This window comes from Pseudochaenichthys georgianus, chromosome 19 (genome assembly GCF_902827115.2).
Source record: "Pseudochaenichthys georgianus chromosome 19, fPseGeo1.2, whole genome shotgun sequence".
NCBI lineage: Eukaryota > Metazoa > Chordata > Actinopteri > Perciformes > Channichthyidae > Pseudochaenichthys > Pseudochaenichthys georgianus.
In genome coordinates, this window is record NC_047521.1 from 15906166 (window position 1) to 15933243 (window position 27078).

Sequence of the window (27078 nt, forward strand, 5' to 3'; positions counted from 1 at the left end):
CATTAAAATATATTTACCCACTTTAGAGCATGTAACAATTTTACCAATAACAATAATATGTTTTGTAATAACATGTTTTGAATGTCCCTCCTGTTAAACCAAATGGAGCCATGGGACGCTTCAGCAGGAAAGGGCTGCCTAATAATAATTATAATAATAATAATATTAATAACAATAATAATATAACATAACATAACATTGTCTTCGTTAAATCTACAAAATGTACAAAATGTGTATTTTTTTCCAATGAAGGTCAATCATTTAAAAACATGTGTACAGCGCATGGTGCACAGTCAGTGTTACACAGGCCTCAACAGTGGGACGTGGTGGGAATAGTACATGTGGTGGGGGAAAGCCAGCAGTGACTGGCTGCTCGGTGAGTTTGAAGCGGGGCCCCCGGCCGATTCTGGGGCTCCGTTCTCGTGGTAAAGTATGGGAACACGCACAATCCTCTGCGCCGCCGCATGACTCATGTTGGCCGCCTCCAGCTCCGCGGCCAGCTGCCTTTTCCACTTATTCCTCCGGTTCTGAAACCAGATTTTCACCTGCGTCTCTGTCAAGTGCAGGGACGCAGCCAGGCCGGCCCTCTCCGAGCTGCTCAGGTAGCGCTTGATGTCGAAGGTGGACTCCAGCTGGAAGACCTGACTCCTGGAAAACACCGTGCGCGTCTTCTTCTTTCGACAGTGTTTTTTATCGGAGTCCAGCTCGTCCGTTTTCCTCCTCCAGTCGTCTTCCTGGTCTATTTCTTTCTTTGGCTCTTCAGAGTCACTTTCATCCAGCGCGATATCTTCGTCGGCGCTTTCCTCTTTGGCATCTTGGTCTATTTTTTGGAGATCCGGGGATCGCCTGTCCGGTGCCGGCGAAACTTCTCTCAGGCTGGCCTTCTCAGACCCTGGAGGAAGGAACACAAAGGTATTTAAATGTCTTTCCACTATATCCTGAAAGGCAAAACATGTTTCAAAATGAATTATAGACATTTATTATTGGCCTATTGGCGAAATAAACTATGGGAACTTTGGTTGACAAATTCACATTAAGGGATACAGCCATACTTCCTTATATTGCCAGTGGCTATTTTAAATCCCATAATATGGCATCCCTTCCTGATATGACGCAATGGGCCTTTTGCTCTAAAATAAATCCAAATTCAGATTTTTCTAAAACATTACATTTCTCTCATCAACAAAGTTAATAGTATTTACCTCCAGTCCTGAGATGAGTCCCGAGTGTGTATGGGTACCACCAGGTAGACGCTCTCTCCAAATACTGCGCCGATAGTCCAATTCTCTGTGTGGGCAACTCAAACCGAGGGAAGGACAAGTCCCCGAGCCGAGAGAAGAAGTTGCCTTCAAAGACTCCTCTGGACGAACCGAGGAAGCTTTTGGGCTTCGCTGGTTTGTCTTCGATGTTCAGCAGGTTCTTTATGGAGAACGGAGAGTCTTTTGCAGGTTGGCGAGTCTCTTGCGCATCAGAGTCTGCCATCACAGTTTACTGTCCGTTGTGGATCACCATCAAAACTTATCTAGGAAAAGAAACGCTTGAAAAAAAAGATCTTGTTTTATGTTAAAACTATGCGAGAGAGAGAAAGAGAGAGGTGGGAAATCAGCTGATCTGAATGAGAGCTCAGAGATCACTGCGTCAAACTCGCGCTGGATTGCAATGATGAAATGTAAAATGCCAACCGACTTAAAACGCGCTCAGTCTCTGCTATTGGGCAGGTACAATAGCGAATGGGATGTGGGATGAGTCCGCGAGGGGCTGTGACGAGAATGGACTCCAAAGAAAAAAGGACCGCGCAAGCGTTTTGGCTTCGGGCTCAACAGTACGCAGCCACTTATCATCCAATTAGAATAAAGAGGAGAACGTCTCGGGGGTTTTGGGGCGTGCACGTGCCACAATCACCTGTTAGTAAATTGAATAAATGGTGAAGGGACTATCATACCTCAACGTGGAGCTGTACACAGTTTGGATTTGGCACACATATTACGCACAGTTTACGCACTAATGCAAGCCACACAAAACAAAAACACACACAAAATGACTTCGACTTGAAAAAGGACATCATATTAATTTCATTTAGCAAGATATGTAATTATAGAAGATGATTCATGATTCTTTGTAGAATTGTGACATGCTGAAGATCAATGTCATTCATCTGTTATTTGAAACTGATTCGTTCCACCTGTTTGTAACCGGAAAGCAATATACCTGCATTTGTACTGCACCAGATCTCATTGACTTCAATATAATTATATTTTGTCAGGAAGTGCTACAGGCAGACATCAAATTGAATGCTTACCATTGTGACAAAGGCTTTTCAAATCTGCTTTGTACAAAAGCTTGCAAACCCATAGAGGCAGCAGCAGGTGATGCAATGCATGATGAGGATAAACAAGTGTAATAATGATCTGAATGTAGCAAAAATATATTGTGCAATTAGACCTGATTACATTTGGTCAGATTAGATGATATAACAGAAGATAAAGACACCAATTTAGTTTAAAATGTTCAGCTTTCAAACCGTTTTTCTATGAACAATGCATGTTTTAGACTTCACCAGGCGAGAGGGATTTTAAATGCTGGATTTTTCAACCTTTTCTGACCTCTGGATTGTACTTTAAATGTATTCGGCTCAAAAAACCCTAAAGCAAACACACACAAAAAGTCTGCATGCCTGTCTTTGGATATAGATACTTTTTTTTTTTTTTTAACATTCTGCTCAGACTTATTTGTATAGAACGGCAAAATAAAAATAAGTGAAGATACAAAATTCAAACGAGATACATTTAAGATTCACTATTTAAACCAAACCTGAAGCAGATGCAGAGCACTAATCATAACAATTGAATTTGCTCAACCTACAAACATGCAGCCTGTCCTTTTAGCTCAGGGAGCGCTCTCCAGCTCTGAAGGACAACACTGTGTTTTGTGAAAAGCTACTTGAATCCCTGCATAATTAGAGGTCTCATAGCTGTGTTAAAGATGGGGGCGGAGAAAGAGGCTATTTGAGCCGCGTTTGCAGATGCAGAGACAAAAGCAGATAGCTGTGTTTTCATCAGATTATGTTCATTAAGCAGGGGCTTGCACAATAGACAGAACAAGTCAGAGTGGATCAGTGGGGGAAACAAGGTCCACTAAATCAATGATTCCAAAAGAACCATGTGTTTCAATTCAGTCATTTGTGAACAATGTTTGGGCAAAACATCTAGTCTGGTTAGGGACATTTTATCCCAAGTCATTTTGAACCTGTCATAATTACATCTAATTACATCACACATAAAACACGATAGTACTATCAGTGATGACCCATGCCTAAATGATACCTTCATTTCAAATACAAATATAAAGTAACTGCTGTTTGAGCAGGTATCTCAGTATCAACAATAAATCAGTAAATAAAATGTTATGGTCACAATACTAGAATACTGTTTGATAATATTTTGTTTTTTGTGTATGTGGAATAATTCAAAATAAGAGAAAACTACTACTACTACATACATTTTTTACTTGCTTTCTTCTTTTTCTATAGAGTTAGAAACAACATTTGTGGGGCACCAGTAAAAGAGAGCTTTGTTATTCCCTGTTAAAATACATTTTAATAAATGTATTAAAAAAAGACAATATTTTGGATGTTTGAATTGTAACCGTTTATAACCCTTAACCAAATGGGGATCTGAACATCTACATATTTTAGCAACTCTATCACTGCAGCGGGTATTAATCCGACAGTTATTATCCTAATCAATACATAGGTACTGCCAGTGATTAATGGATTCCTCATAAGATCATTTTTTTACAAGGGGTCATCATGGGTAATGGCTATTACAGGTCTGTTAACATAGACACAGCTTGTCTGTGTTGTGTAAAACAATAAACCTCATTTTACACGGCACATGCAGGCAGTGGAAATGTAATCAGCTGAAAAATTATCAGTGAGTCAATTATACAAGGCAGGCTCTTTTCATCTGAAGCACCAGCATAATTAAATTGATATAAAATATCATTAGAGGTGACAGGCTGTTAAATGATGCGGTAATTGACTGTTCTCGAAGCCGTCTCAACTCAGAGTGCTGCTGTCCCTCTGGAGAATGCTGCCATCTAGTGACAGAACTATGTATTCATCATAGACTGTACGATACGATACGATATTACTTTATTGTCAGATCAAGTCTGAAATGTGACTTACGTCACAGCAGCTCCATGTCCAACATCAACAGACACATATGCATACACAAATACATGAAACACAAACATTTAACATAACAGCACAATCAGTGAGAGAAAAACATGCTCAAAGAGCCTTCAGCGTGCATCTGATCTGGGATTTAGCTCTGTATTTACTGTGAGGACTGACTGATGCACAAAGGAGTGCTTCAGTCTGACTTCATTGAATCGTGGGACCCTGTATCTCCGATTAGATGGTAGCAGTTCATATTCACTGTTCAGAGCATGGTTTGGGTCGGAGATGATGTTGTTGGACCGCCTCACTAGGTTGTTATGATAGGCTGAGTCATAGAGTCTCTGACAGGGTTGACCAGCAATCTTTGAGCAGATCTTTAACAGGTGGAGCAGTTTTGATTGTAACGCTGCCGACAGACATTTGTACCAGGTAGTATTGCAGTACTGTAGAATGGACATGATCACAGATGTAAAGAACAGAAGAATTTCTCTGCTCGCGCCAAAAGACCTAAGACGGCGGAGAAAATACATTCTTTGTTTTGTCCTTTTGCACAGATAATCAATGTGATCCTTCCATGACAGCAGATGGTCAATCATTACACCCAAGTATTTGTATGAAACTCCCTGCTTGATCTCATCTGTATGGATGACAATGGGGACTTTATGGGAGTCAGATGGTGAGCCAAAAATGATTTCCTCAGTTTTCTTGGTGTTGATCTCAAGAGCATTGTTATCAGTCCACTCGACCACCTGATTTACAGCCTGTTGGTGCAGCTCAGGGTCGTCTGTGTTACTGAGCAGAGATATTATTGCAGTATCATCAGAGTACTTCATGATGAATTGATTTGGTGTGTTGGTACGACAATCATCAGTGTAGAGAGTAAAGAGCACAGCTGAACTCACGCAGCCCTGGGGGGCCCCTACATTGGTTGTGATGGCAGATGACAGGGTTTTGTTAACCTTCACAAGTTGCTCTCTACTGGTGAGGAAAGCAGCATACCAGTAAATCAGGTATGGATTTACTTCCATTTTGGCCATTTTTGACACCAAGATGTCTGCTTGTATTGTGTTGAATGCTGATGAGAAGTCTAGGAAGAGGGCTCTTGCATAAGTGTTACGTTTGTCTAAATGTTTAGTGATGATGTGAACCAAAGTGGCCACAGCATCTTCCGTACCATTCCGTACTACATACACGTATATATACATTCATCTGCCTCAGTCACACCACAGAAAGAGGGTTGATTCAGTATAATTCACATTTATTGATATTGCCAAAGTTATTGATAATCGCTCTGTACAGAGAATTTCATGATACGATGTAAATTATCTACTAGTTTTACATAACGAGGAACTGTACAGTATTTCTGGAGCATATAAGTGAGTGGTACCAGTTCACCTATTTGAGAGTATCCTGCGAAGACAGACTTTCTAAGTTATTCAGCTCAGTCACAGCAGACCCTCTGAAGGCACTGAAACATTCAAAGAAAATCAAAATCTTTAAAAATTGTCATATTGAAACATATGAATCAGTTATTCTATTCTGACATGATTCACCACCATATCTCAATAAACAGACGAAGAATATGGCCAAGAGGGGGAGGGGTAAAGCTGCAACGATTGGTCAATTCACAGAAAACAAAAGCCAACTATTAGAAAATCAATTAAAGAAAATATTTATGTAAAAATTAGATTTCCTGCTTTTATCAGTTTTATATCATTTAACTGAATATCTTTTTTTTTTTTTAAAACATCAACTTGGACTTGGATGTACTTGTTTCACATTTTATAGACGTAGCGATTAAGTTAGAAAATAATCTGCAGTTTATTTGATAACAAAGATAACCGTTAGTGGCAGCTCTATCGATATGACATTTTGTATTCCTAGACTTTTGTAAAAGTTTGACAGAAAGAAAATAGAATAAAAATAACTTTAACCCTAAAGCTGGAGAAATGGAACCACAGCATCAGTCACATCATTAGTGCAAACTACTTAACAAAAGCAAACATATAGAACTGCAACAAAACTCTAGAGAAATTCTAGAAGATCTACAGCAAGGCATCGCCCAGAGTCATTTGAGGAGAAGGTAATGGAGGGTAACACAGCGGAGTGCAATCCCTCGGGCTCCGAAGGATGTGTTCAGTGATCATATTCCTTATCAATGAACTTGGCAATAGTGGATAGCTGGATATTTGTTGTGCCCTCATAAATGGTACCTGCACATGGAGGCGAAACAAAGCATTAGGTTGAATTCCAGCAGCACAAAACAAGGTCCATTTTAGTCTATTCCTCTGCAGAAAACATGAACCTGCAGCTTTCCCTATCAGGACACAAAGGGGCTCATTATGCAGCTCAGGCTGCCGGAGCTCCAGCTGGATAACTCGGGAGCCAAAAGGCTGGTGTTGACAGGAAAAGTGACATGTTGCCCTGGCAGGTTCCCTGGCTGTGTGTTGGTATAATGGCACTGTGAGGGGTCAGACTGGGGGAATTCCTGCAGAGTCCGATTACAGCCACTAGCATCAGCCTTTCCCTCCACCCCACTCTGGTCCAATCACAAACAGCTACACCTGACCTTCCCCCAGCCCTTCAGGAGCTGTGTACTTTTCTATATTGCGGCTTAAAGTGCACCTATCATGCTATTTTTAGGCATATGGGTCTCAGATATATAAAAACATGTCTATGATGTGTTTTTCTCAAAATATAAACAGATCATGCATTTTAGACATCCCTCATATCTCTCTATTCCAGTCCTGTTTAGAGAAACGCGGATTTTGGGTCCTTAGCTTAAAAAAAAAAAAAAGAGGAGGAGGCGGAGCTAATGCCTGATCAGAATTCTACCGGAGATAGTTCAATTCTGCTGTGATAAAACACCTTCCTGTTCCAAACCACATCAAGGATTATTTCTGAAACAGTATGGAGCTCAACATTTTTTTCTCTTGTGGGTTTACCACAAGGTGAGTTCCTTTTTTTTATTTCCTGCTTTTTAAACATTTGCTCTCCAGTACAAGTTAGCTCTGAGTGTTAGCGATGCTTGCTAATGTAAAAAATACCATATTACATCCAAAACACGTCAGGCATTGTTTCTGATAGCAACTCTCTGTGGGTCCACCATCCGAAATTATGTAATATCGGCAGCAAATCTGTATCCCTCCTTGTACACCCGTTTTTAAAAGATGTGGGTACGGAGGAAAAGAGAAAGGGTTTTATTTTCTGACGCTGCGTGAGTTCCCCGACGCACCGGGGACACATATTTATGTATAAAAGATATCAAAAAGTTCATTTTGCATGATAGGTCCCCTTTAAGTCACAGTTATCTAAAAGCAGCTCTCATTAAAAAATGTAAAACAAACGTCAATATTTGTTGCATCATGCTCACCAATTTTACAGTCTCTGTAGTATTTCTCTATGGGGTAGTCCTTGGTGAAGCCTACTCCTCCCATCCATTCGATGCATTTAGATGTTGTAAGGCTTGCAACCTGAGGAAACAACAAATATTATGACTCAGATAAAGACAGGAAGAAGTTTCGTATATTTTTCAGGAGTTTCTTTGCCATGAAAGCAGTACATAGAATAGATATAAAAACATGCAGCTTTTAATGAATGAAACTATAATGAGAGGAATCAAAGTTCAGCTACACATATTGTAAGGAATCGGAACAATTGTGAAAATGTATATAACAGCAAAGTATTATTACAAGGGGGGGAAATCCTTAGAAAAACATAAAATAAAACAGATAACACCAATATTTTCTAGAAATACATTTAAACACGTCCAAAACCCTCAGTGACACCATCATTGTGTTGAGGTGCGGTCACTGGATCAGGTCGTCACCTCTGCAGTGAAGTATTTGGCCATGCAGGCCTCCTTGATGAAAGGTCTCCCGGCTTCCTTCAGACGAGCGGCGTTGTACGTCAGCAACCGACCGGCTTCAATCTGTGTCGCTACGTGGGCTATTTGGTGCTGCATGCCCTGCAAAAACAAAGAGAACCAGAACAACATTAGAACCCATGACCAAATGTGGATAAATACAAACATGTTGTGTGAAGAGGGAAGACTATTGTGAACCTGGAAGTCAAAAATGCGTTGTCCGAACTGCTTTCTCTGTCGGGTGTACGGAATAGTGTTGTCGAAGCAACCCTGTGCCAGACCAATCATCTGAAACACAGACACAACATGAACACTCATTGGACACTGAATGGAACACATTGAGCCTGTTTTAATTCCATTATTTAAATTAAAAAGGTTTACCTGAGCGGCAATTCCAATCCTACCCTCATTCAACATTCCAATAGCGTACTTGTATCCTTGACCAATCTGTCCCAAAATGTTCGTCTCTGGTACCTGCAACAAAAAAGCAAGGACTTAGTCAAAGTCACAGTGTGCATATCTTAATGGAGTTCACTTAAAAGGTGTTCTGTGTTACCTTGACATTGTCAAAGTTGAGCGGGCAGGTGGAGGATGAACGCAGGCCAAGCTTGTTCTCCTTCTTGCCAATCTCAAGCCCCTCCGTGTCCCGGTCCACGATGAAGCAGGTGATGCCTTTGTACCCCTGTCAAACCAAAGGGAGTTTTTTCTTCACATTCTGTTGATCATAGTGGCACCATCTTTTTTAGTTAGAGAGGTCTCAGTTTAAATGTGACAATTTCAGTGTGATTTGGCTAGTTTGTATTACATGTTAACAATCGCTATCAAGAGCTCAAATGCATTTAAGATATGAGGGGAAATCTGATTTCTTTGCGACGTGAGATGAAGAAGTAAGGTATATTTAAATTAAGACTTTCCTAGAGAAATACCATCAAATGATTTAAGCTGAAATAATCGAACAAGAATAAAAAGATGTGTAGTTACTCACAGCAGAGGGGTCTACATTGGCCATGACCAGGAAGACACCTGCATGCTCTGCATTGCTGATCCACATCTTGGAACCATTGATGATGTAATAGTCCTTGTGTTTTTCAGCACGTGTCTTCAGAGAGAAGGCATCACTCCCCGACTCTGCTTCAGAGAGGCAGAAGCTTCCAACCTGTGTGACATGAAACAGGCAGTATAATGGAATTCAGAGAAGCTTCGTGTTATATGCCATACACGGAGAGCCAGTATGTCACACTCCTCACCATGTCAGTGGACAGTCGGTTGAGGTAATGCTCTTTCTGAGCTGCTGTACCCAGGTTGCTAAACAGTGTGTTGATCAGTGTGTTCTGGATGTCACAGAGCACTGCCACAGAGGGGTCCACCTTCGCCAGCTCCTCGATGACCAGAATGGAAGAGAAGAAGGTGGAGCCAGTGCCATTGTATTCTGGGTCAATCTCAATGCCCATGAGCTGTGAAAGTAAATTCAACATCAGAGTCAGTGGATAGAAAGAAAACACTGGATTATGCATAATGTGTGTTAATTCACAATTTAACAAATTACATACACCCTGTTCAAAGAGAGACGTCAGCACTTCCTGGTCCATCGCAGAGTTTTCATCCATCTTTGACACAAACGGAGCAATGCGTTCTTGTGCATATTTTTTAACTGTTGAAGAACAAAACACATGTAAAGAGTTTAAGGGAATGTCTGTCTCCAGCTGTCAGCATCAGCAGATCATGTGTCCAGCTCACCTGCTTCCCTCATCATGCTCTCCTCCTCAGAAAAGGTTTGAAGGGGAGGAAAGGAGACAACCCCCTGGTCTGTGGATGTTTCTGTGGCAGGATGGGTAGACCTGCTCCTCCATCCAGCCTGACATGCACCCCATGGTCGACAGATCTGTCTGCACGACTGAAACCAGGACAGACGACAGTGTTTTAAATGTATATATGCGTACTGAAGTTAATGCAAGCTTTGAACAAGAGTGCGACACAGCCATTATTCATCACCAATATGAAGTTGATGAATTATTTCAGTGATACTCGTTTGTGTTTTATGATAGCATTAGCAGTATGCTAACAACATCAACATCGTCATAAGAGCCAGTCGGGTTATGTGACGTAGTTCAAGGATAAGGGATTTATACAGAGGAAAGTATTTTTAAAATCAGTGCCGAAACAAGAGAAATGTTATAAACTGGGACAATAGTATTCAGTCTCACCTTTGAGAAAATCCTGACCAGTGGTGCAGCCATGACTTCTTACGAAATGTGATGTGATGCTGCTTTCAAGTGCCTCATATGACAATCGGACACTGAACTTGTATGGTCAATGCGTGATTGCGAAAACTGTACTGTAAGTAGGCTACAGCACAATCAACTAATCAGGATGCCCTTTAATAGGTTTAAAAAAAAAAAAAAAATGGGAGTGATTTACTGTGTGTGGAAGAAAGGCATGCTAATTTTGAATATATGATTTGTTTTACTGAATTAAAGACCGTGTCATAGCTACAGTGAATACATGAATGGGACAAAACCCGGCTTCGTGGGAACCCGGAAAAAACTAAATATTGTAAAAGGTATTTGAGAAGTGTATCCCAGACAGTTTTTTTTATAATATGATCGTCTTTTGTAAAGGTCAATATGTAAATAATTTGTTTTACCTACAGTACACGAAGGCAGCAGATGCGTTTCCGGGGACACGGAAAACTGACGTATCAGCAAAAACGGAAGCTTTCACCTGTTAACAATCCAGGGCCCACTTTTCCCTTTTTTCCTGCTTAGCGATAATGTTACTTTGACACTGAAAGGTTGGATAAGAGCTGCGTGACGGATAGCGTTAGATAATCGTTTTTAATAATTATGAAAAGTACGATAAAGGGTCGAGCTAGCTCAGCTGGACAATGTTAGCATTGTTGTTGCTATGAGCTAACAATCAACATAGGCTACTAACGTCCTTTCACTTACCTACTGAAGGATATCAGCAGTACAAGTTGCTGAGCTTTACACCATTCCTCTGGGGTAATTCTAGGTTCAACACAGAAGGAGGATGGAAGAGATAAAAACCGAGCCTGTGGATTTTGTAAAGGAATTTCAAGAATACCTGACACAACAAACTCAGCATGTCAACATGATCTCAGGCTCTGTTTGTGGTGAAAAGGAGTCAGGGCAGCCCTTTCAAGCAGGTAGGATTTGAGTACAATTCATTATAAACAAATATCTTTGTTAAAGGTCAAATACTAAAGTCATTGTGTGTCTGGTTTTAGTTGCCTCCAGGAGTGAGCAGAACGGTCTGGATCCTCCCTCGGTGGAGGTGAGCCTACCTGTCGAGGATGGGCCAGAAGTTCAGATAGACGGCCTAGAAAGGACCATCGATGGGAAATACAAGTGTAGCTACTGCAGCTATGCAAACAAAGGCATGGCTCGTTTAATAGAGCACACCCGCATCCACACAGGTCAGTGTTAACATTGCATTCATTCATAAGGGCAACACCATGTCTAAACATCTATCTGCATCACAGATCATTCATGGTGAACACCCTTTTTAGTGAAAAGAACAATGCTGTATAAGGTATGATTGAATCAGAAGGTCCCCGGCATAAGTAAAGGATGGAAAATACATTTTAAAACAGCAATATTGTGCGAGTCTCTTCAAGATTTCAAAGCTTTTATATATATTGACATTACATTTTGTTTTAATAGGCTCTGCTCTTTACTTCCTGACAGATTTTGTATTAGTCACTTGTGAGAATATTCACACTTACCCTGTTAACGAAACTTCACCACGATCATCTAACTATACATTTGTAATGTTTGCATTGACCTCAAATCCTAAATCTTCCCATCACTAATCATCAAGTCCTTTACTGTTCAATCTCTTGTGCTGAACACATAAAACATTGTACTTACAACCTCATAACTGTTGACTCTTTCACAATAAAGTTTGTTTGACTATAACCATATTATTTTTGCTCTTAATTTCTTCCCTAGGAGAAAAGCCTCATCGCTGCCAGCTGTGCCCGTTTGCTTCAGCGTACGAGCGCCACTTGGAAGCACACATGCGCTCGCACACAGGAGAGAAGCCGTACAAATGTGACCTCTGCGCCTTCTGCTGTAGCGACCGCAGCAACCTGTCTCACCACCGCCGCCGCCGCCACAAGCTCCTCCCAACGAGGGCCATCCGCTCTCCGTTCACCAATAAGAGAATGCTGACTTCCCTGCAGAAGAGGACCGGCTCACCGGGCTTCACCAGGCGACTACTCATCAACTTAAACTCTCACTCCATGACGATGCCAAAATCAGATTATCTGAATAACTTTCCTCACAAGATCCATCACAATTTGAACAGCAGTGAGAACTTGGATGAGAATGACCGTCACAACAGAGGTGCTAATGGTTTCACTTTTACTAACCCACTGGACCAGTTGTCTACACTTGCCGGCCAGTTAGCAGACCTCCATCCTCGTGCATCCCCTGACAGAGAGTCCTTTAAAGACGAGAAGCCCATCATCATTCACCAGATCTCTAGTGAACCTATAGCGATGTGTTCAAATCAAGTGCAGACTTCACCTCCTAAAAATGAATCTCCCACCTCAGGCTGCAGGAGTTACAGTCCTGTTCCCGGCCTGGGCTTTGACAACAGCATGAACACTCTTACTGCGAGTGTTAGCAGCCAGCCGAGCTCACCCCCCCCTGCCCTGACCACATCCGAGCAACTGCTGTTAAATAAATGCGAGCACTGTGATATTCACTTTCAGGATTATATCCTCTACACCATTCACATGGGCTGCCATGGTTACGAGCACCCATTCCAGTGTAACATCTGTGGGCACATGTGCACTGACAAATACGACTTTTCATGCCATTTTGCCCGTGGACAACATACAAAGTGATTCCTTCATAATGGAGTCTTGAATCCTTATGTATTGTATTGCATCAAGGTGACTGATTTACATTTTCAATTTTTTTTCTTATGTAGATTTTTACAATTCCCTTTTTGTTTTATACTAACTTTATTGTTGCCTTATTGCAGTTCTACATGGCTTTAAGCTTTTCATATTAGTTTTGAATTAATACATACAACGGGTAAACCTACCAACAGTCTTGCAACAGTTTTACAGTAAAACACATATTGAAGCTCACTAAATTGTCTTTTCAACTCATCCGACAGTCAGTATTACATACATGTCACTTGTTAGACGCTTTTATCCAAAGCGACTTACATACTCAATACTGTGGGCAATCCCCACAGGAGCAATTTGGTGTGAAGTGTCTAGCCCAGGGACACAACGACATGCTGACTGCAGTGGGGTTTGAACCTGTGACCCCCTGATCCGAACACCAATGCACAACCCACTGCACCACACGCCTCCCAGTATAATTAAGGGCATTGTGACCACTGTCCTTCTGTGCCATTGCAGCTGCTTGTGTTTGATTATGTTGTCTCACTACTCTGCGGTGAATTACCTTACACACAGGCTGTTATATATGAGACATTTTTTATGAAATACCAAGTGTTTAACATAAAAAATGACGAGCTTCGCCACTGTTTGCCATTCATCAAGGTGATTTTTATCTAATTAGTAATTATACACCAAGGTTTTCACCTCAGTTGAACTGGCTGGATATATTCTACTGAAAGAAACTGAACAAATAATTGTCAAATTTTCTGTTCAAATCACACGTTTGTTTCTGCTTCCTGTTCTGATATTTACACCTCATTTAACAGACTGCAGAAAGTGTCAGCCATATCAGGAAGATAGATTTCAATATCCTTTTCTTGTTACTTATTTATTCCCATAAAACAATTTTATATTTATCTTTTTTATTTAGTAGTTTTTTTAACACATTTTAGGACAAATCTAATTTCACTGTAGCTGCCGTGTATAGTAGATGTTAAGACACTGTTGAGGTCTCTGTGACTCCAAGATATAATGTGACGTAATAATACTTTATATTTTAATGAATAGCTTTTTCATTGTGTGAATCATGGTCTAAAGTTAAGACAGGGTAACTTGTTTGTTTGTGATTATCTTTGTATGAACAGAAAGTAAACATCTGAGATCAATGGGTTTGTGTCTCTTTAGTCATAAGTAAGTATAGCATTTGTTTACTGACCCCATATTCCAGTGATGTGTAAATTGGTTTTGAAGGGAGATTAATTAAAAAAATATATATATAACTTACTTAGTGCCACAATCACCAGCAAAAGTACATTTAATGAACATGAAATAATTACAGTGTCTTGCATTTACTTGTGTTTTTGAAGCGATTAAATCTGCCTTTGTGAAAATTCAAATCATTTATTTTCATTTATGATTCTCAACAGGATTTCCTTTTTCTCGTGATCAAAAACATCCACTGCTCTTTCCACCACACGTCCCACATCAATGTCCTCTTCTTTGGTGAAAGACGCTTCCTCTAGAAACTGTCTCCGCAGGTTGTGAAGAAACGTTGCTTTAGACTCGTTCAGCTGAGCGGCCAAAGACCTCATGTGCTCAGGGGCGACTTGATTCTCTGGAATTAAGGGGACACAATTATCAAAACAATTTGTAATAATAAGAAAGGCCACCTAATCGTGACGTCTGTAGTCAACCAGAGTAGAAAAGTCTACAATTCCCACGGCGCCTCCTCTAAAGTGACAGTGATGGGCAGAAAGACGCCATCGAGGCACCGTTTTTAACCGTTCAATTACCCTTTAAGTTATCATGTTATATAAGCCTTAACAAAGAAAGAAAGCAAAAAACAATACCCAAGTTGTTTGTTATTATATTTGAGTTTTGCCTCTTTGTTTTGACTATTGTAAAGGCCTCTTTTCTTTGTTACATGTGTAAAAGTTTGTTATTTTATTTTGAGCAATCCCATTGCATAATATCATCCAAACCATCGGAGGCCAAGCAACTCATCAACTGTAAGTAACACAAATATAAAGGAAAGAAACATAGTTAACAATGTCTGTTTAAGGCGTCTAGTGGCTTGATAGAAAACAAGGAAGGAAGCCACGACAATTTGCTCCAATTGACAAACTATTTGAAATGTGTGGTATTAATGATGAGGCTCACACACAACTGACCTCTGGCAGTCATCATGGCTTCAGATATACGGCGTCGACAGGCCTGGTCAGTCTGATGGACAACACTAGAGGCACACTTCAGGCGGTCTGCCTCCTGCATAGCATGAGACCACAAAAAGAGCTGAACTCTTAAGGCGAATATACTGACAGATGATTATGATTTTAACATTATTCTCATTTCTTTGTCAAACTTTATGATCATGGTAGGAGGGAAAACTTTTTCTTAAAGTCTGTAGATTATGATCTGTAGGCCGGGGCATCTCTGAAGCATGAAACAACTTAATTTAAAAGGTTTCTTGGTGAAAAATAGTGTTTTGGTAACACGGGGTGTTCAGGTAACACTTAAAGACTTTGTTATGGAACGCAAAGCAGAGTAGGGGGCTAGTACACCCTGCTGAGGGTCCGATTGTGGATGTCATGCGAGCATAACATGGTGAAAACAATCAGTCTAAATTAACAATCAGGATGGAAATGTTCGGATTTCCAAAGGGAGGTTCTGTGAATAAATTAAAAATCAAGAACCGAAATAATTGAACTATTCATATCTTAGACTGCACTGTAACTTTTATCTTTTAATGTTTATTTTATTAGCTTTTCTTTTTAATGACTGATTTTAAATGCCATTTTTTAAATGTCTTTCATTTTTCTTTTAATGTTTCTTTTATTATCTTTTACTGTTTTTAAATGCCTTTGTCTGAATGTCTTTCATTTTTGTAAAGCACCTTGAATTGCCTGGTGCTGAAAGGTGCTATATTAATAAACTTGCCTTGCCTTGCCTTGCCTTACACATGCATTTAACAAATAAAGTCCTGATTTTTGAAACTACTGGCTATTCTGCACCATTTTGATTAATTGTTCAGCCCTTACTGCAACACAAACGCATGTAAAGTGGCATCATTTGCTTTCATTATTACGATGACGTACCTTTTGTTCTGTGTTGTCTTCAGCCGGGCTCAGTGGGTTGCTCAGGGCCGAGGAGATCAACTCCATCACCATCTGCCTGAGTACAAGCCAGACAGAGAAAGAAATGGCAACAAATGAAAACTTATTTATGTTTTTGAAATACAGTAATTGGTGGTAATAACTCTGCCGTCTTACATGTCACATTCGGACAAATCATCTGTGGTGTTGAGTGAAATGCTGTTAGTCTCCCATGAGTTCTTCTGTGGATTTGGAGACTCCAGGCGCTTCACCATGTCCAATATCACTTCAGTGGGAATGGGTTTAGACCTGCTCTGGTTTCTGCTGATGCAGGACTCCACATCACACTGCAGATACACCTGGCAGAAACCCAGTGAATCTAAAAAAAACAAACATTCAAATTAGTTAAATGGCCTAAATATTGCAAAACTACCAGTATTGCCCTTCACAACAGTTCATTGGGAAGTCTATGCTGTAAACAGAAAGTGCTTACACTTTCTTGCAAGTTGGTACACTTCATATCTCATGCTTGGATAGTAGAAGTTGTCATCCAGTAGAAAGAGGAGTGGTGCCCGGTCAGCCTGTGAGCGGTCCTCAGCTCCAGGCTGTATCAGAGGGAGGATGCATTGATTCCATGCTGCCCTGTTGATCTGACAGCTGCTCGGAAGCTCTGCCAAAACTCCAGGTTTCTCCAAGAACTGCTCGATGCACTGCAAAACTGCCTGTCTGTGTAACTTCCATTCAGTGTGCTAAAGAGAGGGAAAGAGACAATCAATGACACCTTTTTAATGCATGCTGGAAATATGAAATTGTATTGTAATGGCACAATGCATTATAGACTAAACTAAAACCCAAAGGATGAAAATACCTATCATACTTTTCAGTGACTACATGGGTCTTAGTAAGCGTTTGGTCGATACAATGTCAGAGCCTGAGTTGTCAAACAATCCGAAACCCAAAGTTCCTGTTGAATGTAAAACAAACCAGCAAAAATGTTGCCTTTTTTCCTCTTTTTCTGTGTAATCTATTATCGTACCCTTGAAATCGTTAATACACTTATTCTTCTTGTAATACAAGAATACTACTCTACTAGTTTTGGAAACAGTGTCATTACATGGCACTTTACATGTTTTTTTGGCGGGGTTATATGAGATGGGACCAATGAAGCTTATCCATCTTTATTACTTCTTGCAGTTTGACACAGTCTTCCTCCCCTCTGGTCTGAAACGCCTGCTCGGGGATCAGGTCATCATACGGCACAACGCTGGCTCTCCAGCCGCGCTGTGCAGCGGAGCGGGGGACTCTGCCGGCCAGAAAGGACTTCCCGGCAGCAGGGAGCCCGCAAAGGACACACAGGCAGGCCGGAGTCCGGGACAAACCTCCGGCTTCCTCCGCTGCCATGAGCTACCAGACTGCCGCCTTAAAGTTAATCTTTTTTACATGTTGTGGCTATGGGTGTTGGTTGCAGTTGACAGCTAACTTCCGCATCCTTCGACCTCAAAACACTAGTAACCATGTGACTTCCGGCCAAAACCCTTTCAAAATAAAAGGCAAAGGGAGCAAGTTCTACTTAATTGAGGTTATATGTTAAATTAGGCAAATGTACAGGTGTACTAGATGGAAAGTATGGTCATGTGATTGAAATACATATTTGCATATGTTGTGGCTATGGGTGGTTGCAGTTGACAGCTAACTTCCGCATCCTTCGACCTCAAAACACTACATTTGCAGCCGAAATCCTTTCAAAATAAAAGGCAAAGGGAGAAAGTTCTACTTAATTGAGGTTATATGTTAAATTAGGCTAATTTACAGGTGTACTAGATGGAAAGTGTGGTCATGCGATTGAAATAAATATTTGCATATAATGGGAAATTAGGTAATTTACATTTTGAAGAAAAAAAAACCTCTATGCTTCTTAAACAAAATGTTTGCTTTTTCTCGTCTTGAAATATATATTTTTCACCTTTTAAAAAGCCTTCAAATGAAACAACACAAGAAGGAAAGTCCCTTTGACTGTGCTTCTAACAATTAATGTCGATACTGAGGCTATGGTGAGGGGTTAAAGGTAGGTAGAAATGACTTAAGGGTCACAGGTGAAAAAAGATTCAGAAGCACTGGTTCAATGACTGTCAGATCTCAGTTTAAAAAATGAATAATTTCAAGCCAGCTCATTGGAAAAGCAGTTGTGCAGGTGATCCATGCCAAAAAGCATGATTGTTGGTTTAAGTCATTCTTTATTCTGAGAGAGCATACAGTCAACATGTCAACACATGCAAATCAAGGAGAAGCAATGCCCCGATACATTTCTTTATTTGTAACATTCACAACATCTTTATAATATTTTAATACATATCCAATATAAAATACAAAATGTTTGGTGATATATCAAAAAATATTGTAATATTCCAATAAATATTAACTTGTCTACAAGCCTCATCCACCACCAAAGTATTACAGTCAAACTTAAAAGAGGTGCAAGTCAAAATGAATCTTGTTCTTAAAATGTCTTTTCATACAGTGTTGAGTTATGGTAAACTCCATACATTCACAATACCATTTAAAACTATGTAGTATAAAAAGCAGATCAACTTGGTGGTGGTGGCCTGGGTGGGACTGATCTGGGGACTCCGGGGCCCTGTCTGGGAGCTGGGTTTTTTGCAGTGGCAGAGCTTGAGGCGTCATTCCAATAATCCAGTTCTCCATACCTAAAACTAACAAGTTATGTGACAATTCTGTTAGACCGGTTATACAGGCATTCCTTTGAATAAAAAGCTCTAATAGCCACCTGTGTATGAAGGTAATATTGACATTAAAATGTTCTTACCCAGAAATTGGAAGTGAGGTTTCAGGTGGTTGTCCAGGCTGGAATTAGAAGAACAAATTACTTAAAATCTGCATTTCTGAAACCAAAACATTCACCTCTTTTGTTTCTGAGATTTGTTTCCTTTTCTGGATCAAGTCTGCAGTAACCACGGTCATCGTTTGTTTACTTTTACAGCATGACCCGTCTATTCAAAATTCTTCAATCTAATTACACAACACAAAAATAGAACTGTATGTTTTTAATTTGAGATATAAATGAATAAATGATAAATAGATTTGAATGAAGGAATAGATTTTCATGACAATGTACATTTCCACTTCTCCCTAATTTCCACAAATTCGAATTCGAAACTCGAATTCTAATTCCTCAAGCCTGGTGTAGATGAGTCTTTCTATTACATGATTTCATCAGCATTCTTTTTATATATGTGTGGAAGTTAAATTCAGAAGCCCAAAGAGGAGTTTGTTCCAATTAAAAGTATATTGTTATCCCATATAATAATCACCAACTCTCTAAATCTTTCACAAAAAAGTATATACATTTAGACATCTGCTTATTTTGATAAATGTACCTCTTTTCTATTTGCATACATTTTCAACTGTCGAATTAACAATGCGCTGCTTTCCCTACAGTGATGATGATCAAGAAAAATAACAAATATTTACCCCCACAGGAGGAGCTTGTACTTGAGGCTGTGTCGCGGCACTTGTGGGAACATTTTCGTTTGCCTGCCCATTTCCACTTTGAGCATCACGTGATCTAAGAAAGCGAAACATTTATGAGAAGCACACATATATTCAGCAAGATATAAACCTTTTCAACTGTAGACTTTAAAATATCCATCTTTATGTGAGCTGATGTTTACTTTTTGCCTCTGTTAAGACACCGGTCTAGGGAGTCCCTCCTGAAGAAGTAGAGCAGCACCAGAACCAGAAGAACCAGAAGAGGAACGACCAACAGGAAGAAGATCAACAGGCCGTCTCGGAGGGAGTGGTCTGAGGCGGGAAAGGTGAAAAACAATTAGAACAGTGTATTTAGTTACACCAAATAGTCAACATGTATTCCTATCAGATAACATCAGCTATTTTTCGTCTTAACAGGACATTCCCCACCCCCCCAACATGACACTACAAGAATATGATAGACACCACTTATATTAATACCTAAGAGTAGAGGCAGGGTGCAGTATAACAGCTTAAATATCTGACTCTTTGTAGTTCATTATTAGCATCACAGCATGAGAAGTGATGCCATTGAATGAACACCGTCTTATTTCTAATAACAGATAATGATGACATTTCAATATTATTTAAATGTTCAAAAACCAAAACAAATTCAAATCTGAGCGACATGACAACACACGTAATAAGGAACCACAGAGTCATGCAGGCAGAAGACAGAATGAATAATATATGAGTAATATGAAGCCTTTTAAAGGACTATACTGTATTAGATTACTGTGTATCAGGTGATGCTTTAAATAACTTAAAGATGACTTCCAAATGTTGCCCCAATTTTGAATGTGGCATTTAAGTAAAGCCAAGTCATATTAGCGCTTTTATATAGGACATTTTAAAACATTAGGAGTTCCACACAAGTGGAGACGGGTGAATATTTGCCTCAATACAGGTAGTTAAATACATAAAAAGGTGCATGAAAAGGAATATTTCATGATTCATTACCTTCCTAAAAGAAAAAAAAGGTAAAAATATCAGATATCTACAGTACATCAGAAAGAAAAGCAGTATACATTGGAAATAAGTTAAGAGGGAACTTGACAAAAGCTATTGGGGCTGCTGAATTTAAGGGTCTATAAAATTGATTTAAAACGTGATGGTGGCCTGGGTGCCGCAACAGCCTTTGTCACCTTGTACTTGGAGACAAGAGTGAGGGACTGAGGGAAGTTGTTGTGAGAATGACCAGAGTTAACTGGGGACAGGTTAGGTGAACTGCATAGTGCCTTTGAATTTGTGTGTACAGACTGATGATATACACTCACCTATCTGAGCAGGACCGCTATCTATGCTGCCACCTCGCCCGGATCTGTCACATTTAGGCGGGGCCCACCCATTTTTACAGTGGCAGTGTCCTTGGTCATTACACACCTGGAGAACACAATATAACAGCCGAGTCAGACCTGTTATTATGGGCTTGGAATTTGTTTTTATAAAAATGCTGCCTCACCCCTCGGCCATTGCAGGTAGTCTGGGCATCACAGTCCAAGTCGGGCCTCAGATTAGAGGCATTTTGACACTTAAAGTCCATGCAGGTCTGAGAGAGAATACCAATTATAATGTATTGGTGCAACAAAATGAATCACTTGGCGTCATTGTGTCCACTCCCACATTACTGTTCTGTACTGGAACAAGTACAGTATAATCACATTTGTTCCTGGTCACAATCCTACCTTGGCGTGAACACTTACCTTTCCTTCCTCACAAGGGCTGCCAGTATTGACGTAGGCCGGATCTAGCACATCAGTGCCGAGGTTGAAGTCGGCATTAATACACGTTGATCTGTTAATGTTCTCAATAGTGACTGTGGCACCAACAGGGATGGTCCTGAGGTCCACGTTGACACACTGCAACTTTCCACACATGGAATTTCTGCAGAGCAGGTTAAAAAAAACAGTCATTAAAGTTATACAATTGAATTCTGTGATCTTTATGCTGTATGTATCCATAGTGAATTCATATCATTCAATTATAAAAAATCTTGTACTTACGCTAAACTACATTTAGCGTTGTTTCCACAGTTCCCAAATCTATCTCCCCTCATATTAATAGTCTTAAAACAAACATCGTCTGCCTTTCTTGCTGGATCTGCCAAAAAGAGAAAACATATCTATGATCATACACAAACCTGATATTTTCTAGAGACTAAATGAAACAGTTTTCGTATAAAGCATTATTGAATATACCTGGCGCAAAGAGAAGTTCGCACTGGAAATCATACGTCTGGCATCGGCCTTCAAAGCAGTACGCTGAAGCTCCACTGTATTCACAGGGCAGGCTGTCCATGAGATAGAAGTCCTCTGGGCAGTGCGCATTCTTGCCATCACAGTATTCAGACAGATCACAGGTGTTAACAGACCCTCTGCATGGCGTTCCAGCAACTCTGATCTAAAACAAATCCAATCACATACAGAAATATGAAAGACACACCTTTCTTTCTTTTAAAAGTGCAAAGAATGTTTTGTTTGAGGAACTGTTAATTGCCTATTTTCCTTAAAGTCTTAAGCTAAATAACTCCTCAAGTCCAACTGAATGCTGACCTGACAGTTGTCACAGCAGAGCCCTTGAGCACAGGCAGCCCCCGAGTTGAGTTTGCAGGTGACAGGATTACAGCATTTATTGTCACATTCCTGTATGATATGGAAACGGAGAGAACTTTGGTCACCACCACATTTAAAGTTTAAAATCGTACGAAAATATGTATTTTAATGAGGTTGTTACATAACGTGTATTTATAATCTGTAAAGCTGACACTAGAAATGTGTTAGTGTTACATGTTAAAGATAGTAATCTGTACATAAAATGATTTGTAACTTTTTGTGTGTGTGTGAGAATCTTTAGCAGCAGGACTTTACCTCTGCTATGCCACAGTCACATTCTTCTCCTTTGTCCAGCCGGCCATTGCCACACACAGCGACGCCGACCACATCTGATGGGGAGGGCTGGTTTTTCAGACACGTGCCGCCTCCACGAAGGATCAGCTTCTCAAAGTCTTCTCCACTGCAGCTGCTGAACATCGGGGAACCACTATAGGTTGGAAGGATAAACCATTAATGTACAAATCCAATTGGACAGGCCTCACAATACAATACAGCTTTATTTATAAAGCACTTTAAAATCTCCAGGCCAAAGTGATGTACAGTCAAATAAACAAAAACAAAAAATCACAGCACAGCTCACACACCATAAAACAAGTACAAGTAAAAACAATAGACAATTTAAAAGCAACAATCTAAAAGATGTCACGTTCTTAAACAATTGAAGGCATTTTTTTTGTTTCATTCTTTGTAATTATTTGCATGACGTAGCATTTTGGGAGCGTATACTTAAGCAATAGCTCACGACAGGCCGTGGTATATACTACAGATTTGTATTTCACTCAAGTCAAGAGCCACCAAAGTCCCAAATGTGGTAAAAAAATATAAATCTTCCATGGACATTGAGGGCTTTGTACTAAAAAATGTCAGCATAAAGTGTGCATATTGTGAAATCATATTAGGCTTCATAATCTGCATCCTTAAAAGTGCATTAAAAAGGTCTTACATTTGCTTCTTATACTCCACTATATGGAAGGATCAAGTCCTGTACAGTAAAAACATAGACCTTATACATTTAACCTAATAGAAAACATAAAGACAGCCATCTGCTAGTTTTCACACCACAAAAAACACTTCTTAATTTAAGGGTAGAGCACTCAGATTACACCATATTATTTCAACTACTTGTTGTTTAATTTCATGTCAAGGAGTTAATACATATTTTGTGAGAGTTGTGTTACCCAGTACCGGCCCCCATGATGCAGCCTTTTCCATCGCAGGAGCAGCCCGCTCTGTCGTGGTTCATACCCAGGTTATGGCCCATCTCATGAGCCACCACAGCGGAGGCAGCAGGCACATTGTCATGATTGAACTGAGAAAGCACCCAGTGCAAAACAAATTAAAAGAGATATGAGAGTATTTTTAGGTCAGAGTGTAGGGAAACATTTCAGGTTATTCAATTAAGTTATCTATTGTTGAATCAAGATATTGTAGATCTTGCATTAGGGAATCTTTCAAAAGTGTAAACTTCATGAATTGGATATTATTTGGAATAGTTAAATAAAGAAAAAAAGGAAAAAGAAAGCACCAGATGTAAAAACAAATGTATTCTATTTTTTGTTAATCAGGAAGTAAATATAATTAATATTCCAACATTTTAAATGGCATAACGCTAAATGTCATTCTTAAAAGTAAATTCTCATTTAAGTGGCATTCAAAATAGTTGAATAATAATCCCTCCTTCTAGTGTGATATTTAAGAATATTTAAACACTGTAAGGCATCACAATGCAAAACTTTTTAAGGTATTCAATCAGCCAAATAAAGTTGCCTTGTCATTGTGTTTAGCAAAAGTCTAACCTGTTTGACTCCTTTGTTATTTAGAGCTGCACTTAAAGGCAAGGCAAGGCAAGTTTATTTATATGAATAATACAGAAGGTGTCTGTTTCTGTATAAAAGCTCATGCAGCCAAAGCCCCCGGGTGTCAGCTGGTGTTAGAAGTTAAAAGGGAGTTGAACTAACCACGTTGATTCCTCCAGAAGTTGTTGTGGAGCAGACTGTGCCCACGAAGGCCATACCCACTACGTTTCCATATGTCTTGGGCCTACCACTGAAGGGGACCAAGAGATAGATCACAAACTTTACTCTTCATGTAATATGCTGTCATCATATAAGTAAAAAAAAGCCAGAAAACACATGTCACTTACATAATAAGTTGTCCAATGTCATGCCTGATCTTTGGTAACAGCGTTTGCTTCCTCCACTTGACAAACCTTCCCAACACATCTCCTGCAGAGCCTGTCTCCACATCAAAGGGATTAGTGTCCTTAAAAATCTCCAGGCCCACCAGCACCACACGGATATTCAGCTTCTTGTAATACTAGAATAAAACAAAAATTACAAATATAAAGCATAGCACAACCCTAGAACTTATTCAATAATTAAGCGTTCTTTCTTTTGCAAACAACTTGAAATCTCACTCCATCCAGTAGATTAGCCATTTCCACAATTTCCTCTCGCACCGCTGTATCGTTTTTCTTCTTATAAATATACTGTAAATACAAATATGAAAGATAATTATTGTAGATAATATTCTGGTCTTATTATCTGCAGCATTGGAAAAGCACAGCGACAAAGTCGTACAAGTCACTTACATAAAAGTGAAGACAAAAAAAGACACTCACCCTGAGATTATCGACAACTAGCACAAGCTCCACGTAACTGGTTTGAGGTAAATTGCGCTTCCTCTGTTTAAACAACAAACAGTCAAGAAGGTAAAGCACACATTTAGACCCACTTTCAATTTCAAGTCCTGTTTACACTTTAGATATAGGTTCAGGTGAACTTGTAGAGCATCCTAACCCGCAGCAGTGAAGTGAGCGATTGGCCAGGCTCAAAGGGTTCATGGCTTTGCGTTGATGAAGCCTCACTGACGACCCCACAAGTGGTGGGCTCGACCTGAGAGTCATCCAGCAGGTACAGAATGTGCTCATTGGTTGTCGACTGTGGCACAGGTTCAACCCCATAGGTCTCATTTCCAAGGATGATCACACCCCTACAGAGAAATATAGATTAAGTGCACAGTAGACACAGCAGTAGATACACACCTCACTCTGTGTCAGAGCTGGATTGTGGCAATGCATTTCAAAACGTAGTATTACCTGGAAAACTAACTTACTTTGGAAAAGAGAGACTCAGATAGATTTGATTAAATTGGACTGATTCAAAAAAATCACCCAAATACACTTCCACATAATCAAAGTAAAAGTCGGAAAAGAGACATGTACAAATTATTAAGGTTCAAAAGATCAATACGTTTCTTTATTGCTATCGATCAATAATTTGGAAAATAAATAACATAATTATGATATGTTTTCACTGAAAGACAATCAATGTCAAATCAGAGCCCTTTCTCTATTTCAAAGTAGGAACTAAAAACAGCAAGAGGGGTTTTCCAACCTGAGGCCAGAGCATGTGCTGAGCGCTACCAACGAATCCTCATATCCCTCCACCTCTCCGTGGTAATAGCAGTGTACCTGGGAAAAAAAATAAAAACATGGTTCAAGAATTGAAGTTCAAACAAGGAAACCAGAATGAGCAAATGTCGACTTACATTCTGTTTTGGATAGGATGATTCAGGGTTACCAGTTGCGTCACGTGAAAATTGAACAAAGTTTGGGTGTAAAAAGTCTCTGACAAGAGGAGGAAGAAAATACACAAGAAGCATAACAAGGTCTCAGGTTACTTTACTGTCTCCAATGGGCGACATTTGTTTTGGAGAAAGAAAATGGCTGCATCAGGAGCAGACAACTCAACAAACGATACATAAAATAAAAATGCATTATGCAAACATCAGCCTTGAACAACCAGACCACAAACATCTCAAAAACATACACACTTTAGTAAAGAATGTGTTAGTGGTGAGAGTATAGACCCGTCAACTTCTCTGTTGTCTTAACCAGACCTGAATATTAGATCTGATCAAATTTTAGGTTGCTTGTGAGAACACTCAAATATTTCAATTTTGTTTGCACATTTCACAACAAATTGTTAAGGTTCGGGGCGGAGACAATCGTGCAGCCGAAACCAATCTCTATGCATACCTGTTCTTTTTTAGATGAAGGAGGTGCTTCCTGTTGTTAATGTTAAGTGCATATGATATTGCCTCATCTCCATTTTTCTGAAATGGGAAAGAACAAGGAAGTATTTTTGTAGTCGTCATATCAAACCACTTTAATGTTTAGTTGATATAATGAATCAGGGTTGTTTACCTACCTCTTGTGACTGTTTTGGTTTGCTGATGCTCCTTGTCAATCTTTGAATCACTTGAGGATGTACAATGGAGTACTTGGAAAGCCCATCGAATTTGTCTGGAAGAAAGATGAATAGATGAACAACTGTAAATACTGTGAGAGTGGTTAAGTCAGGATATTTCTTCTCAGGACACATTGCACCGATACTATAATTAAACCACATTCAAAAAACAATTAATTGTGAAATAGTAGTAGCCTACTGTGTTTTTAGGTTTCTTCATGTCGATTCAAAACAGAAAAACAGCATACACAATGAAACTCTTCTGTAGACTACAAACAAGTTCAATGGAAAAACAACCACATCAAAACCATCCAACCATCGTTGTCTCGGTTTACAAAAGAAGAAAAACACGCTCTATTTCTGCTCCATCGAAGGACTAAAGCTGTATCTTACCTTTGTTTTCAATCCTCGAAACGTAAGACAGCAAGACAACAGCGAACAAAGAGTATTTGCTGTCCATGATTCTGGTTAAAGTGTCAAGATTATTTCCTCATTAGGTCTGCGCTATCATGTCTACTACTAATGTATGCAAGTGTGTGCCTTTGCTTCCTTCTGTTGGTCAGGTGCTTCATGTGGGTGTGGCTAAGGACAGGTGAGCTCCACGGATTCAGAAACCAAATGCAAAGCTGGTTGTAACTTAATATCTCAGAA

The 27078-nt window shown here is 39.7% G+C and overlaps 5 protein-coding genes across 5 annotated transcripts; 1 reads left to right on the plus strand and 4 right to left on the minus strand.

Moving 5' to 3' along the window:
* Window positions 1–212: 212 nt before the first annotated feature.
* Window positions 213–1638, minus strand: hmx3b (H6 family homeobox 3b). The gene is made up of 2 exons (XM_034107966.2): window positions 1203–1638; window positions 213–892 (listed from the first exon to the last, which is right to left on the minus strand). Exons 1-2 carry the CDS (start codon window positions 1480–1482, stop codon window positions 300–302), a joined length of 873 nt encoding a protein of 290 aa, XP_033963857.1. The 5' UTR covers window positions 1483–1638; the 3' UTR covers window positions 213–299.
* Window positions 1639–5977: 4339 nt separating this feature from the next.
* Window positions 5978–10359, minus strand: acadsb (acyl-CoA dehydrogenase short/branched chain). Its single transcript, XM_034107855.2, has 11 exons — window positions 10250–10359; window positions 9783–9939; window positions 9596–9696; window positions 9293–9499; window positions 9031–9201; window positions 8602–8727; window positions 8427–8519; window positions 8244–8333; window positions 8010–8147; window positions 7554–7653; window positions 5978–6393 (listed from the first exon to the last, which is right to left on the minus strand). The coding sequence occupies exons 1-11, from the start codon at window positions 10280–10282 to the stop codon at window positions 6317–6319; spliced, it is 1293 nt and encodes a 430-aa protein (XP_033963746.1). The 5' UTR covers window positions 10283–10359; the 3' UTR covers window positions 5978–6316.
* Window positions 10360–10725: 366 nt separating this feature from the next.
* On the plus strand, window positions 10726–14209 carry LOC117464851 (zinc finger protein Pegasus-like). Its single transcript, XM_034107570.2, has 3 exons — window positions 10726–11211; window positions 11293–11481; window positions 12017–14209. Exons 1-3 carry the CDS (start codon window positions 11076–11078, stop codon window positions 12916–12918), a joined length of 1227 nt encoding a protein of 408 aa, XP_033963461.1. The 5' UTR covers window positions 10726–11075; the 3' UTR covers window positions 12919–14209.
* A 99-nt stretch (window positions 14210–14308) lies between these two features.
* LOC117465149 (L-seryl-tRNA(Sec) kinase) lies at window positions 14309–17527 on the minus strand. The gene is made up of 6 exons (XM_034108065.2): window positions 17205–17527; window positions 16513–16768; window positions 16197–16398; window positions 16023–16098; window positions 15099–15192; window positions 14309–14542 (listed from the first exon to the last, which is right to left on the minus strand). Exons 1-6 carry the CDS (start codon window positions 17418–17420, stop codon window positions 14325–14327), a joined length of 1062 nt encoding a protein of 353 aa, XP_033963956.1. The 5' UTR covers window positions 17421–17527; the 3' UTR covers window positions 14309–14324.
* A 745-nt stretch (window positions 17528–18272) lies between these two features.
* adam9b (ADAM metallopeptidase domain 9b) lies at window positions 18273–26964 on the minus strand. The gene is made up of 22 exons (XM_034107862.1): window positions 26821–26964; window positions 26389–26483; window positions 26217–26293; window positions 25727–25805; window positions 25573–25649; window positions 24976–25168; window positions 24798–24860; window positions 24594–24665; window positions 24321–24493; window positions 24136–24223; window positions 23356–23486; window positions 22433–22604; window positions 22118–22207; window positions 21764–21965; window positions 21569–21665; window positions 21269–21449; window positions 21028–21114; window positions 20843–20948; window positions 19709–19838; window positions 19509–19602; window positions 18844–18881; window positions 18273–18730 (listed from the first exon to the last, which is right to left on the minus strand). The coding sequence occupies exons 1-22, from the start codon at window positions 26885–26887 to the stop codon at window positions 18604–18606; spliced, it is 2439 nt and encodes an 812-aa protein (XP_033963753.1). The 5' UTR covers window positions 26888–26964; the 3' UTR covers window positions 18273–18603.
* Between the last annotated feature and the right edge of the window lie 114 nt (window positions 26965–27078).